This window comes from Daphnia carinata, chromosome 6 (assembly GCF_022539665.2).
Source record: "Daphnia carinata strain CSIRO-1 chromosome 6, CSIRO_AGI_Dcar_HiC_V3, whole genome shotgun sequence".
Taxonomy (NCBI): domain Eukaryota; kingdom Metazoa; phylum Arthropoda; class Branchiopoda; order Diplostraca; family Daphniidae; genus Daphnia; species Daphnia carinata.
In genome coordinates this window covers 530811-544322 of record NC_081336.1, presented here as the reverse complement: position 1 = coordinate 544322, position 13512 = coordinate 530811, and the positions used below count along the sequence as shown (strand labels likewise).

The following is a 13512-nucleotide window of genomic DNA, read 5'->3' as shown; positions in this document are numbered from 1 at the left end:
GAATAATACTTAGTAACCGAACAAATAAGCGTCGTTGTGAAGGTACACAAACAGTTAGTGAAACCGGTCGACATTTCCCAACATACCCTGCCAACTTCACTTCACTAACGGACGGTTACCGATCCAGGACCAGCAAGGCGATCTCGTTGTCCTAAAAAGTGATTTATAGTTTTGCATTACACTTTGGAAGGCTGTCCTTTTCACATGTAGCAAGAGATGCTGTTGCAGTTGTTTGCATAGCTACAAAATAGTGTAGCGAAACGAATAATGGAGTTGATTAATGTTCGATTAGCACATTCGATGCCATTAAAATGAACAACTGAAAACTAGAAGAATAGGCACAGGTGGCTAGGTGAACACTAGGTGGCTAGAAGAATAGGCACATGTTCAGATAGTCGGAGGTAGGACAACTAAATCTGAAAGGACAGGTGATGTCCTTGTGCACCGTACGCTGAGCTTTTATGATGTAACACCTTCTTTTGTTTCGTTTTACGTCTCCCTTCCTCGGGAAAGCGATGGGATAGGTCACCTAAATAAATTCTTCGAGGGAACAATGCCACGTCACTGAAAGAGCAAGAGTTCGCAATTTGATGGCTGTGCACAAAACTATATCGTGTAACAATGATGAAAGGAGATAAACCATTTCCATTTTTTGCATGCTAAATAAAGAAATTTATTTTCTCGCCCATGTACATTTCACAAACAATAAGAGACACGTAATTATGTGGTCTTATCAATTCAAAATCGCACAAGCGACAAAAATTTTAAATTAAATTCATTTTCATATCAGGTTCGGTTTACGTCGTAGAAGAGACTGCAATTCCAAAGGTAATAGTTTTAACCAACTGTTGCAGGAGGATTGTTAGCCTTGGTAGTTGCAATCCAACCGAGATAAGTGGTAACACGAGTGTATACACCGGCATAGCTGGGATCAGCACAACCATAGCCAAAGGATGTAATACCCACTTGAACTCCGCTGACGTAAAGAGGGCCACCACTGTCACCCTGTAAAATTGCACATCAGCATTTGATTGAAATGAACCAAGTAACTTTCAACAGCAGTTGTTTTAAATAAAAATTACCTGACAGGTATCCGTACCAGGAGCAGAGGCACACAACATGTCAGCAGCAATAAATCCAGTGCCGTATTGACTGGTGCAGACGCTATTGTCCAAAACAGTGACGTCAGCTTTCAACAACACTTGCGAAACGCTTCCCCCTTTGGCATTTAAATGAGAAAACAAATGATTCAAACGAAAAAAAGGATAAACTGGAGTTAAACAGGTTAATACCTGAAGATGTGGTTCCCCATCCAGCGATGACGGCCGGGCTGTTGGAGTAGGTGCTGAAAGCTCTTACCGCGGGGGTAGTCGGTGGCGGGCAAGTGCACGAACACGTCGGTTTGGTTGTCGTTGTTTTCACCGTTGTGGTAGATTTGGTGGTGGTTGGTTTTGTGGTCGTTGTTGTGGTCGGTTTAGTAGTTGTAGTTGTCGATGGTTTGGTTGTTGTTGTTGGCTTCGTTGTCGTCGTCGAAGGCTTAGTTGTTGTAGTCGTTACTGGTTTGGTTGTTGTGGTCGATGCTGGTTTGGTAGTTGAAGTGGGTGGTGGGGTAGTGGTAGGTTTCGTAGTGGTTGTCACCGATGAATCGGTCGGAAGGGTAACGGGCGTGATTGTCGTCACCGGTGAGTCCAGGACCAACAAAGCAATGTCGTTATCCTACCAAGTTATTTGGATTGTTAACTAACTACATGATGGATGATACACTAAGAAAGCTATGTTTCGGTACTAGGATATGTTCCAGTTTTTTTTTTTAGTCTACATACAAGAGGAAAGGCTCACCTGAGTATTGGCGTTGTAGGCTTCATGGACGATGAATTTAGTCACTTTTCTAGTCAGAGATCCTGTTCCGCCACCGTTAATTGACAACGTGTTTAGATACACAGTGAAAAGGCTCGACTCTGATTGGGCGTGACTGAAATAACAAAAAAACAAACAAATTAATTTCAATTTTGTTCAAGAAGTTTTAACTGTCGAAAAAAGTTCGAATCACAATGAAAGAATAAGCCAAACGAATTCATGTTCTAAACATTTAAGCAATTGAAAACAAAAACAATTCATACTCTGCCAAGCAATGAGCAGCCGTCAGGACATAAGATGGAGCAATCAAGGTACCACCGCACAAGTAGCCATTTAAAAGTAAAACCGTCTGCAAAATGTTTCAAATGATCACAAAATGAATTAGACTGTGCTGCTGTTTAGAAAATTTAAGCTCATACGATAGATGGGAATTCTCCAGCAGCTGCCGGGACTCCGTTGACGATTTTGCTATCATCCACTAGCCCTACTGAAATCAAATTCAGTTTAAAATTGAAATAGATTCTTCATGAATAGTGGCATAAAATAAGATTTTAAAAGTGCATCATTCAGAACAGACATACCTTCACGAGCAGGATGAGAACAGACAGACGCGACGACCCAAAGGAACACCTACAGCCAGTTTAAAATAATTTTTCTAAAGTACAAGATTTAATTTAGGTTAAAAAAATGTGATTACCCCAACAGCTAAACGCATCGTGAATAAATTGGAAATTGCGTGAAGGTGAACTAGAAGCGAATGCGCTCAACTGATGATCATGTCAGCCTATTGGGGTCCTTTTTATTCAAAATCCAAACGCCGTTACGGGCTAGCTACATAATCCCAAATCTGTAGTTCTTTTATTGCCGTATGTTGTTCAGTTGCGTCAGTTCTCAGCTAGACACTTCCATAGGTGGAAGCGGCATAAAAATTTAACGTACATAGTTAAGTTCGCAGGTGTAATGTAAGGGATATTGGAATGACGCACGTCGCTTATTCAGATTCGTATGAGGATCCGGTTCAGAATAATGTTCGAGACAGGCAGTGTCTGTTTCGAACCAAGTATTATTGAAGAGCTTGTTGACAATACGCCATATGTGTTCCATACATCCCGTCTGGGTTGCGTCTAGGCTACCATTGTCGAGGTGGGCGTCAGTCCTTTACACTGCAGAAGATGCCATTTATTACCGCCGTTTATGAGCATATGCACCAACGCCCCAGGAAATTCAATAGAGCTGTTTCAAATATGAACTGTAGAAGGTTTGTAACAGCTCCAAAATGCACACGTATCTGAAACGGGTGCATATTCAAACGGGAAATCAACTACATAAAACCTTAGTGTAAGTTGGTAGAACGAGATGCATCGCATTTCAACTGAATGCCGTTGATGACGAAGCATAAAGGTAGAACTGGTAGGATCTTGCAGGTGTAACATCAGCTCCTATTTCGAATAGGATAGGGCACCTAACACCAAGATTTTAGAGGTTGAGAGTAATTATATTATACTACACACAAAGCAAACACAAGAAAAACATGGATTCGATGAAAACCGATTCATGGAACACCAACACCTGGTAATGCTAAAAAGTGAAATGAAGAGGAAGTTCAAAGTCATGCTCGTCCGCTCGTAGCGTGGCGCCAAATATCTAAGCTGGGTTGTTGGCCATGGTTTTTGCGATCCAATCAACATAGTTCGAGACTCGCGTGTAGATTCCAGCATACTCAGGAAGAGCACAGCCGGCGCCCCAGCTGGTAATACCAACTTGAACACCGCTGACGTAAATAGGACCACCACTGTCACCCTATATTATCCAATTTTTTTTTTTTTAGAATGAGATAAATTTGTTGACAGAATAATATTGTCTTGATGAAAACACTCACCTGGCAGGTATCGAAACCCGGAGCGGCGGCACCTAGCATCGTTGCGGGATAAAACGAATCACCGTATTGATCAGCGACCACTGCATTGTCTAGAATCGTGACGTTGGCTTTCAATAAAACGTCCGAAAGGTTGCCTTTTTTAAAGAATTACATTAAATACATTATTCATCAAAACTGATTAGAACTGGTAGAGCTACGTAAATTTGAGAGGGTAATGAAATCTAACCATCGGACATTTCGCCCCATCCAGCAATGACGGCCGATGCATTCTCGTACGTACTGAACGCTCTCGATTCAAAGTCTTCGGCTCTTTCCCGAACCCTTCGGTTCACGGCTGCTGGTCGACACGTACACGAACACGGTGGTTTTGTGGTTGGTCTTCGAGTTGATGTTGTGGTCTTTGGTTTGGTTGTTGTTTTCGGTTTGGTTGTTGTTTTCGGTTTGGTTGTTGTTTTCGGTTTGGTTGTTGTTTTCGGTTTGGTTGTTGTTTTCGGTTTGGTTGTTGGTGGTTTTGTGGTTGAAGCTGCTGGATCCGTCGGAAGTTTAGTGAAAGGAATGGTTGTGATGGGTGAAGTTAAAACAAGGATGGCGATGTCATTGAACTGTAGACCAACGCGCACATTTTAATTGTCAGATATAATTTTCAATTGCATTTGTCAACATCTAAAATAGCTCCATTTTAAGTAACAGAATACCCTCCACGTTTTGTTGTTCATTGAGAATCTATGTTTTAAGAAACCTGACAAAAAGAAATCAATTACAAAAAAAAAAATTGGATTACCTCAGGGCTGTCGTAATCTTCGTGGATGACGCCTTTCTTTACATTTCTAACGATGGCGCCATTTCCGCCACTATACGTCAACGTGTTGAAGATCATGTTGAACGTGCTGATTTCGTCCGAGGTGAATCTAATGGTAATAAACTTCTTGTTAATGGACGAACAAGATCACCCGTGGAATCTACAAGAAAAAGATACTATTTAACGGCTTGTTACATTGATATACAATGGCCAGCCGTCAAGACGTGGGACGGCCCAATTAAAGTTCCACCGCAACGAAGGGAACCACCACTAAAACGCAGAGCGCCCTAAAAACAGATGACACGAAATTTATGTGATTTAAAAGCCAAAACTACATAAAACTGTTGACTTTAGTTTTATTACCAATCCTGGAAATTCACCACGAAGCGCAGGAATACCACCGATGATGGAGATGTTTGGTTGTCTATTTTCTTGTAATACAATAATAAAAAGTTAAACCTTTGCATATTCTTCGCGTAAAACTCTAAATACCTTTGTTATACTCTGCATTTCTCGACGACACTAAACCGATAAGGCAAAACAAGCCTACAGCCTTTAATCATGACAAGTTGTTAATATAATTAGCGAATAAATTCAAGCCGAAAAAAGAAATTTACCCATAAGATGAAACGCATCTTTACAGTGTACTTGAAATTTCAGACGACTTGCAACTGTCAGGAGAGCCAGTGAAGTTAATGGACAAGTTGATCCGTTCGCGCTCCGTTATATTTCGACAATTTAGAACGTCATTTCTGTAGAAAGAAACACCAATGCACAAAGTTGCAGACCATATGCTACAGTTGTTTGGAAAAATTAGGTGGCCATGTACGCTATAACGGACGCAACCGGATACGGACGAACTGATTGAAGTTAAATTCGACGAGTAGAAAAATGTGCAACACTAAATGACGCAGATAAACAACTCTCATACGTCATTTCTCAAAAACACACGCGTCGAGTTTCCAGTACGACGAAGAAGCAAGGACGAAAAAATTAAAAAATAAAATATTGCAGCTGTCACCTCGCATAAGTGTACACGTGCCTTGCAAATACGAACGCAAAGTGCACACTTGTTGATAAAACCTACAATTTAATAACTAAAACCTGTAGCCTAACGTCGACGTGTTTTTTTAAAAACATTTTTATAGCAAACGCGTGATAACAATAAGAAAGCCGACAGAAACAGAATGTTAGATGAGACAAACATCAGCAGTTCAATTACCCAGCTATAGGAGGATTGTTGGCCTGGGTGATTGCAACCTAATCGACGTTAATGGAACAACGCACCAAAATAAGGATCATCACATCCATAGCCGGAGGAAGTTACAGCCATTCAAATTCCGCAGACAAAAAACAGGATCACCACTATCACGCTTAAAAATAACAACTTTTATGTTCCATTTATAATATAAACAAGAAAATTAACGGAAAAAAAAGAAAGAGAGCTTCCTTCAGAAACGAAAATGAACATGAAATGAGATATAATACATTCGTCATAAATCCATTGCCTATAATCACATTTTGTAAACGTAGGATTCATAAAAGGTACAGTCATTAGAAGGATTTGAACAATTGCAACAACCCATAGACGTACCCATAGGCCACCACGTACTTGATACGTCTTAAATTGTACGTCCCAATTGGTAACCAAGAAAAACCAAAACAGACGCGCTAATATGTTACGAAACAGACCCAAACATTAACCCCAAGGAACCGGCTTCTAACCATACAATGTTCCTTCGATCGCTCCAAACCGCCAGAATGGATTTCTTGCCAAGTAAAAATACTCATTTAGTTTAACAACATCACTCAATGGTGTCAATGTGCCAGCAAATTTTGTACACAATACAACCCCAATACACTGGACCACGATCTATGTCGGATCGCATCTCCTCCAACCAGACGGATATCTGGTTATCAAGTCACTTGGTTATCGCCCTCTGGAAACTATCAAGTGCAAATATGCATTCTCCACCAATTCAGTTATGGTAATTGTATTTTTTATGAACTGCAACCCTCTACCCTACACCCGAAAATCCATTTCCGTCTGAACGGCTCATTACGTCCATAAACTTCTATATCTTCCTTTGAGTGTCTGCAATCCAACCAAGATAATTGGTGACGCGAGTATATACGCCAGCGTACTTCGGATCTGCACAGCCCCTGCCAAAACTGGTAATACCTACTTGAAATCCGGCATATAGCAATGGACCGCCACTATCACCCTGAAGATAAATATTACAGAATCAATCAAAAAACAAAGTTTGGTTCAAACACGAACAAAAAAAAAAAAAAATAAAAACTGACAGACCTGACAAGTGTCCTTCCCAGCAGCAGCTGCACACATCATCTCACTAGGGTAGAACGCACTCGATAAAACGAACAATCCAAATAAAGTCCTTCCATACTGTCTACGGCACACACTGTTCCCGAGAACGCTAACCGTTGCTTTGAGCAACGTGCTGGACACACCTCCACCTATTGATGGCAAAACTGAGTTAAACTTCGCACAACAAACACCACAGCCAAGAGGAAATTTATTTAAAAAAACACACCCACCAGAGGATGTCGTACCCCATCCGGCAATAACCGTATTCTGGCGCTCATACGAAGTGCCTGCGTCTGAGAAAAACGGTAGCGGGACAGGCGTGACGTTGTTAACAGGAGCATTCAAAGCCATCATGGCAATGTCGTTTTGCTGTAATCATATTCAAACGACGTTATTAATTAGGAATACTAAAACACCACCATCATTGTAAATAATAAACCCCTACCTTTGATACGGAATTGTAAGAGGGATGCACAACGAACTTCCTGACAGCCCTGACCTCAGCACCGGCCCCGCCGTTCGCGGCCAATGTATTTACAGTTACTTGCAACGAGCCCGTAGATGAAGCAGGTACACTACGAAAAAATGAAAACGAACAAACTAAATTGCACCAACTAAACCCATGGAGGGGTGCCAACTTTGGGAGAAAAACGGGGTCGCGAAATTCTTACTTTACTAGACAATGTGCAGCCGTCAAAATAAACGAAGGCGCAATCAAAGTCCCACCGCAAAAGAAAACGCCGTTGATGCGCAAAATTGCCTAAACAAAATTGCAAATCACTCCAACTAGCATGCCGACCACAAAAAGAATCTAATGCTTACCATATACGGAAATTCCCCAGCAGCAGCTTGGGTCCCACCAACGATCTGATCAATCTCTTCCGTCCCTTATTTTAAAACAAACTTAGCATGAGTATATGAAACGGCAAACGAAAGCGTACTCACGATTGTTGAGGCCCCCTCCGGAAACGGACTCCGAATAAACGCATCCGAGAAAACAGACCAGCAAAACTATCTATAGTTAAAGACAACCCCAGTAATTAAACGGTTCATCATTGCCAACAAGAAAAAAAAAATTACCTGAGCTGTCGGACGCATGGCTGACGTTTAGCGTTGCGAAATATTCCCTAACCCTCGATGAAACAGCGATGCAAATCAACTGGTGATCGAGTTCAACTCCAGCGACGCTTTTTAAATCACATCCTTCAACGCAATTACGCCAAACATGTGGTGAAGGATGAAACTTGCAACAGCTTTCACTAGAACAAATTCAAACACAGTTGGATACAACGCACACAACGAAAATCAATTACGAAAAAGACATACGCGCCAGAATAAATATCTATGAAGCTATTACCAACATGGCCGACGAGACAAGTTGCAGTTTTCATTACGCTCAGCTAATCAGGAGAGATGTACACATGCCCATCTGTACATCAGTTCAGCTGGTCACAACGAATGACAAACATTTCCTATCACATGCACACAGACAGTAGGATAAAACTATTAAGAAAAGCAATTAAACTCTAACGTAAACACTAGAACATGTGACATACCTCTACAAACTGTGCTCCTATACTGATGAGAAAGGGCAGCACAGGTCGGTATTTAAACCTTATTAAAAAGGGGTTCCGGTAACCAAATGTCAAGTATAGCCTCCGGAAACTCCAAACCATTGCGAAAAACATTCAAATTTGTTATGTAACAGCGGTAAGGAAGGGTCTGCTTTTAGCGTCTTTAAAAGCAGTAGAACAAAAAGGGAGAAGAAATAGGAAACGTAAAGGAAGGGAACGAGAAAATGCCTCTCCAACCAAATGAGAAACTCTACGTGGCTTTCTGTCACAGCAAAAAAAATAAATTGTGGTTTCGATAAAGAAGGAAACAGCGGTTGGATGTGGATGGGTGGGACCGAGACGTGACGAGATATCCTTGCAAAGTTAGATTATATTGCGCAAAGCGAGCGATACAACAAGCAGTCTGACAACAGGCGTCTTTGTTAGGCACAATTATCGAAACAGTTGATTGTCTTAAAATGCTAATCTTACGGTCATTTTCAAATTCCACACGTCATAAGCCCTCAATCTGTGTCAAATGGTTTGTTCTCTTCTTCTTTCATGTGGCAAAGCAAAACCAAGTGGACGATCCTTACGATTTTCTAAGATTGATACCCGAAACAGAGTGGCAGGTGATTACGCCTGGTTCACATCTGACGCTGACTTGCATCTCCATGTATGACGGTATGTCGTGGTTGCTACCGAATCGTTTCAACACCAATCGGGTATGGCATTACATTTTCTATCCGTCTTTTACAATCCACCATAGTTTTGGCTCTAAAATATGTTTCATTGTTGCACCTTACGACAAAAGAAATTGAGTACCACTCGTGTGCTGAAAACGTTTGACAAGAACCAAACGCATTTTTTTTCGACATTAACTCTGAGAAATGCAACGATCGCAGACATCGGCAGTTACGGTTGTGCTTTGCCCGCGATATCTGGGAAGGCAATAATTAGAAAACAATACGTCTACATTTCCAGTTTGGTTTGAATTACTGTTTGCAAGTGGCCAACAATGGCTATCTTTAACACTCTCTCATTCACTAGCTGACACAGATCTCGTGTTCCTCGACGGAACGCAATGGAAAGTCAATTACAGATCCCATTTGGGTGTACTCATGTTAAATATTGTACAACATCGCCCTGGAATGATTCCTTGCCTGCCTACCCACCCGAATGTCACTATTTCACTTGTATACGAAACCAGCACAATCAACGACCCTGAATTCGAAATGAAGAATATAAAAGTATGACCCAATGAGACATTGTCGACATACTTGCAAACGCTAATACTTTCGTTGCTGCCCACAGATCCCAATACCCAATTCCAGATGGTCGTTCGATCCGGAAGATGGACTCAGGCTAAATAATTCAACGCTAAGCGACAACGGAGAGTATACCTGTGTGGCATCAAAGGGCAATGTCACGCGAAGGAAGCTGTTTGCATTAAACGTCATGGGTATTTGTGGCCAAATAAGATAGCGAAATTCTACTGACATTAAACAAATGATGTTTGAACTACTAGGAATAGAGCTGAAAAGGTTGGGCGATCCTAGTGATCCACGTGAAGGCGAAAACGTCACATTAGTTTGTCGTTACGTAAGCCCGATCTACTCTTCGCTGGATTGGTTCTATCGAAACAGTAGTGCTGGGAAAATGCAAATTATAGATACAAAAAAACACACAAAAGGTAGTAGGAAAAAAAAATGTTTTGATGCACGAAAAAGTTTTGCATTTAAAAGTACGTAAGTTGGGCAGTAACGTCTAAATTGTTTATAATGTGAGACTTTGAAATTGCGACGTATAAGAAAAATACGGGGAGGTTTTTTGCTGGCTTTGACACGCTAAGTTATTTGCGTATCGTCGGAATTCATCTGAACACGGCTTCAGCATTTCAATGTAAAAACCAATATTGGAGTCCAGACAAATCAAACGAAATTTCTTTTCGAATCTTGGGTATTAACCTAGTTCCATAATTCATAATCGCAACATATTGAAATTGAAAAACGTCTACTTGCAGAAGCAATTAGCGATCCCGTGGATAATTTGGTCACAATAGAAAAAGATAGAGCTCAAAATCTAAGTTGCAGACGGCCGCCAATCAGAGATCACATCCAATGGCTCAAGGTAAATTTTGTTAACAAACACGTGCACTAACCATTATTCCACGATATTTCTAGGACGGACAATCATTTGAATCAGATCAAATACTTTTGACACACGATTTCTCCAAAGTGTCGCTTAAAGGAAGTCTGGAAGAAGTCGGTACGTACACGTGTCAATGGGAAAATACCATCGGTGAAGTGAGGTATAGGAATTTTACCGTGTACTTCAATGACACGCCGACGGAAAACCTGGACAAGACGACCATCCTCCTAACTATTATTTTATTGGTTTTATTTCTGATTGGAATTGGGATCGGCGTTAAAATCTGTTTGGATCGGGTGAGCCAAATTCATTTCAAAAACAGTAATTCAGTTTAAAAAAAGGCTGCCATTGACATTTTTCTTTCGGCAAAAAAGCAGAAGAAAAAATCTTTTATAGGTGCAGACGAATTATTGAAGGGAAAGACCACTGAAATCAATGACGACATTCCCCCGGAATATCGAATTGAATTTTCACCTTACGACAAACAATGGGAATTTCCGAGACATCGCCTCAAACTTGGTTCGTTACGTTTTCAAGTTCCTTTTCCTGCTCATCAAGTGGTGGATACACGCGTTCACAGGCGATCAACTGGGAGCTGGATGTTTCGGTCGGGTTATGAAAGCCGAAGCTGTGGGACTAAAAGACTCGAATGAAACTGTTAAAACGGTGGCAGTTAAAATGGTCCGATCCGCAACTAACGCTGCCGAAATGGAAGCTCTAATCAGAGAATTGAGAATCTTGATTTACCTTGGATCGCACATTAATGTCGTAAATTTATTAGGAGCCTGCACAAAAAGTGTATCCAGAGGTTCGTAAGATTTTTGAAAATAGCTGGAAGAGAAAAAAACGTATTCTAACCGTTACAGGAGAACTGTTGATCATCATTGATTATTGTCGATTCGGAAATGTGCAAACCTATTTGAAGAACTGTCGGGGCAATTTTATCAATCGAGTGGACAAACAAGGTCAGCTGAAAAGCGAAATGGAAGTCCAATCGACGAATGTGCCAGATTGCACTTCATCTGACACAGACCAAACTGCAAGGACATCGATGTCATGTAGGTGACACATGAATAATAAATCGACTAACTCTTTACTGTTCCTCGCCTCTTGGTAGTTAAATCCATCTCTGACCGATTATACCCACCAGATTTCTCGCAACAACAACAAGATCCAAATTCTATTTCAAATCAATGCATTTCTACAAGAGATTTAATATCCTGGTCTTATCAAATAGTTCGGGGGATGGATTATTTAGCCAGCAAAAAGGTATCATTTTACAATCTGTTATTTTTTTTTTAAAGCACATCATGCGCCCCGTGAAATCAAGGTAATCCACGGAGATTTAGCTGCTCGTAATATTCTGCTGGCCGACAAGGGAGTGGTCAAAGTATCAGATTTCGGAATGGCCAAGAAAATGTACTACAAAAGCAATTGCGTGAAAGAAGGGCAGGTATTGTGCTTAGCAGATTTGAATACGACCACTGACGGAAATTTCAATATTGACAGTGTCCAATGCCCATCAAATGGATGGCCATCGAATCCTTGACGGATAAAATATTCTCCAGCCAATCAGACGTTTGGTCCTACGGAGTCCTGTTATGGGAACTATTTTCACTAGGAAAAGTTCCTTATCCAGGTGAGAATTGTTTAGAAAATCCATTTTTAAAGTTTGGTTTCAACGTAAACAAATTGCCCACGTTAATTTCAAGGAATGGATGTTGCTCACGTTCTCGTGAAGGAAATACAGGAAGGATATCGCATGGAAAAACCTAATTTCGCACCAAATATTTTTGGAAAAATAATGGCAGATTGTTGGAAAACGAAACCGGACGAGAGACCAACGTTCGGTCAGTTAGACGAACTGATCATCGGGCAGTTGGAATCGTCTGTTCCCTCCATCTATTTGAATATGAACGATCAATGCGCGACAATGGATGAAGAAAGCGGTGCAATCACCAATCACAATGTGCTGGTGGAAAGTGTGGACAGGGCTACTATGGCTTAGTACGATGAACTACAATTTAGCAATAAAAAAAAATTTCTTTGGTCAAGGAATCACATCCATGTGCAGATGTAACATGGATGTTGAACCCAAACTTGCTCTTCCCATCCTGATGGACGTTTTGCCATATTTTAACTTTTAGTTGCTTTTTTAAGATGAACGATGCGACGACGACAATTTGAAAAAAAAAAGAAGTTCTTGCCTTTCTAAAAAAAAAAATTCCTCGCCACTTAAAAGCTTGAAAGTGGACAGAGGGAAAACAAGTTGTTCTAAAAAAATTTGCCTGTGAAAGACATGCTCTGCTTGGGAGCCGTTCCTTCCTTTTTTGTCTGTCTTGGTTGCCATCGGTCAAATGAAATTGATTCAGGAAAAGAATCTTACCTTTTGTTATGATTTATTTCCCAGCCATCAATGGCGCTGACTAGTTTCTGACGTTGGCAATCGTCGCGAGACGTTGAATTTCGTGATCGGCCATTTCAACTTGTTGTCTCATGCAGTCCCCTTTCGTCTCCCCAATTGGACATAACTGAAAACTAAACAAGTTACAAATACTATTAATCTCAACAAACTTAATCTACGTGCAAAAACGAAGAGAAAGAAAAATTTAATTCCATAACCATCTTGGATTCCCCTTTTGTTGATTGAAAATGCATTATCCAAAAAGACAATGCATTGCAACTGCGTTTCTTTTTCGTTTTTCTAAGAATTCGTAGATGATATCTATAATCACTGCTTAACCCTTTCGATGCAACAATTGGATATTCAATTTTTCCAGCCATGAGGAAAAAGACAAACGAGTTTTTCCCCCCTAACCAGACTGAAGGACACTAGGTGGTACTCTACCCCCAAGCCATTTCCTTTTTAGCTACCCTCTTTTTTCTTTACATTTTCCAAATTCATTTTTCTCTTGTTGAAACAAATATTTGCGTAAAAAGAAAG

At 40.7% G+C, this 13512-nt stretch overlaps 5 protein-coding genes across 6 annotated transcripts; 2 read left to right on the top strand and 3 right to left on the bottom strand.

The window, feature by feature from the left end:
- Window positions 1–667: 667 nt before the first annotated feature.
- On the bottom strand, window positions 668–2633 carry LOC130689926 (trypsin Blo t 3-like). Of its 2 annotated transcripts, none has more exons than XM_057512865.2 (8): window positions 2555–2633; window positions 2439–2487; window positions 2277–2341; window positions 2121–2206; window positions 1840–1972; window positions 1293–1716; window positions 1083–1219; window positions 668–1005 (listed from the first exon to the last, which is right to left on the bottom strand). In XM_057512865.2, exons 1-8 carry the CDS (start codon window positions 2570–2572, stop codon window positions 838–840), a joined length of 1080 nt encoding a protein of 359 aa, XP_057368848.1. In that variant the 5' UTR covers window positions 2573–2633; the 3' UTR covers window positions 668–837. The 2 variants fall into 2 exon arrangements, with proteins under 2 accessions (XP_057368848.1, XP_057368847.1); XM_057512864.2 differs by having other exon boundaries at window positions 2277–2344; window positions 2555–2630.
- A 798-nt stretch (window positions 2634–3431) lies between these two features.
- Window positions 3432–5282, bottom strand: LOC130689928 (kallikrein 1-related peptidase b3-like). Its single transcript, XM_057512866.2, has 8 exons — window positions 5153–5282; window positions 5028–5088; window positions 4899–4966; window positions 4731–4822; window positions 4518–4644; window positions 3963–4338; window positions 3737–3870; window positions 3432–3657 (listed from the first exon to the last, which is right to left on the bottom strand). Exons 1-8 carry the CDS (start codon window positions 5168–5170, stop codon window positions 3502–3504), a joined length of 1032 nt encoding a protein of 343 aa, XP_057368849.1. The 5' UTR covers window positions 5171–5282; the 3' UTR covers window positions 3432–3501.
- Window positions 5283–6513: 1231 nt separating this feature from the next.
- Window positions 6514–8034, bottom strand: LOC130689931 (trypsin-like). Its single transcript, XM_057512870.2, has 8 exons — window positions 7945–8034; window positions 7810–7879; window positions 7687–7751; window positions 7536–7624; window positions 7310–7439; window positions 7095–7233; window positions 6847–7013; window positions 6514–6760 (listed from the first exon to the last, which is right to left on the bottom strand). The coding sequence occupies exons 1-8, from the start codon at window positions 7960–7962 to the stop codon at window positions 6611–6613; spliced, it is 828 nt and encodes a 275-aa protein (XP_057368853.1). The 5' UTR covers window positions 7963–8034; the 3' UTR covers window positions 6514–6610.
- A 1216-nt stretch (window positions 8035–9250) lies between these two features.
- On the top strand, window positions 9251–10311 carry LOC130689532 (uncharacterized). Its single transcript, XM_059495780.1, has 3 exons — window positions 9251–9667; window positions 9732–9879; window positions 9946–10311. Exons 1-3 carry the CDS (start codon window positions 9539–9541, stop codon window positions 10167–10169), a joined length of 501 nt encoding a protein of 166 aa, XP_059351763.1. The 5' UTR covers window positions 9251–9538; the 3' UTR covers window positions 10170–10311.
- LOC132087718 (vascular endothelial growth factor receptor 1-like) lies at window positions 10208–12576 on the top strand (the record flags this gene model as incomplete). The annotated part of the gene is made up of 10 exons (XM_059495573.1): window positions 10208–10376; window positions 10441–10547; window positions 10601–10864; window positions 10943–11087; window positions 11149–11376; window positions 11435–11626; window positions 11686–11837; window positions 11899–12021; window positions 12078–12207; window positions 12281–12576. Coding segments are annotated over 10 exons (1806 nt in total), but the record flags the coding sequence as incomplete, so codon positions are not given.
- Window positions 12577–13512: the final 936 nt, after the last annotated feature.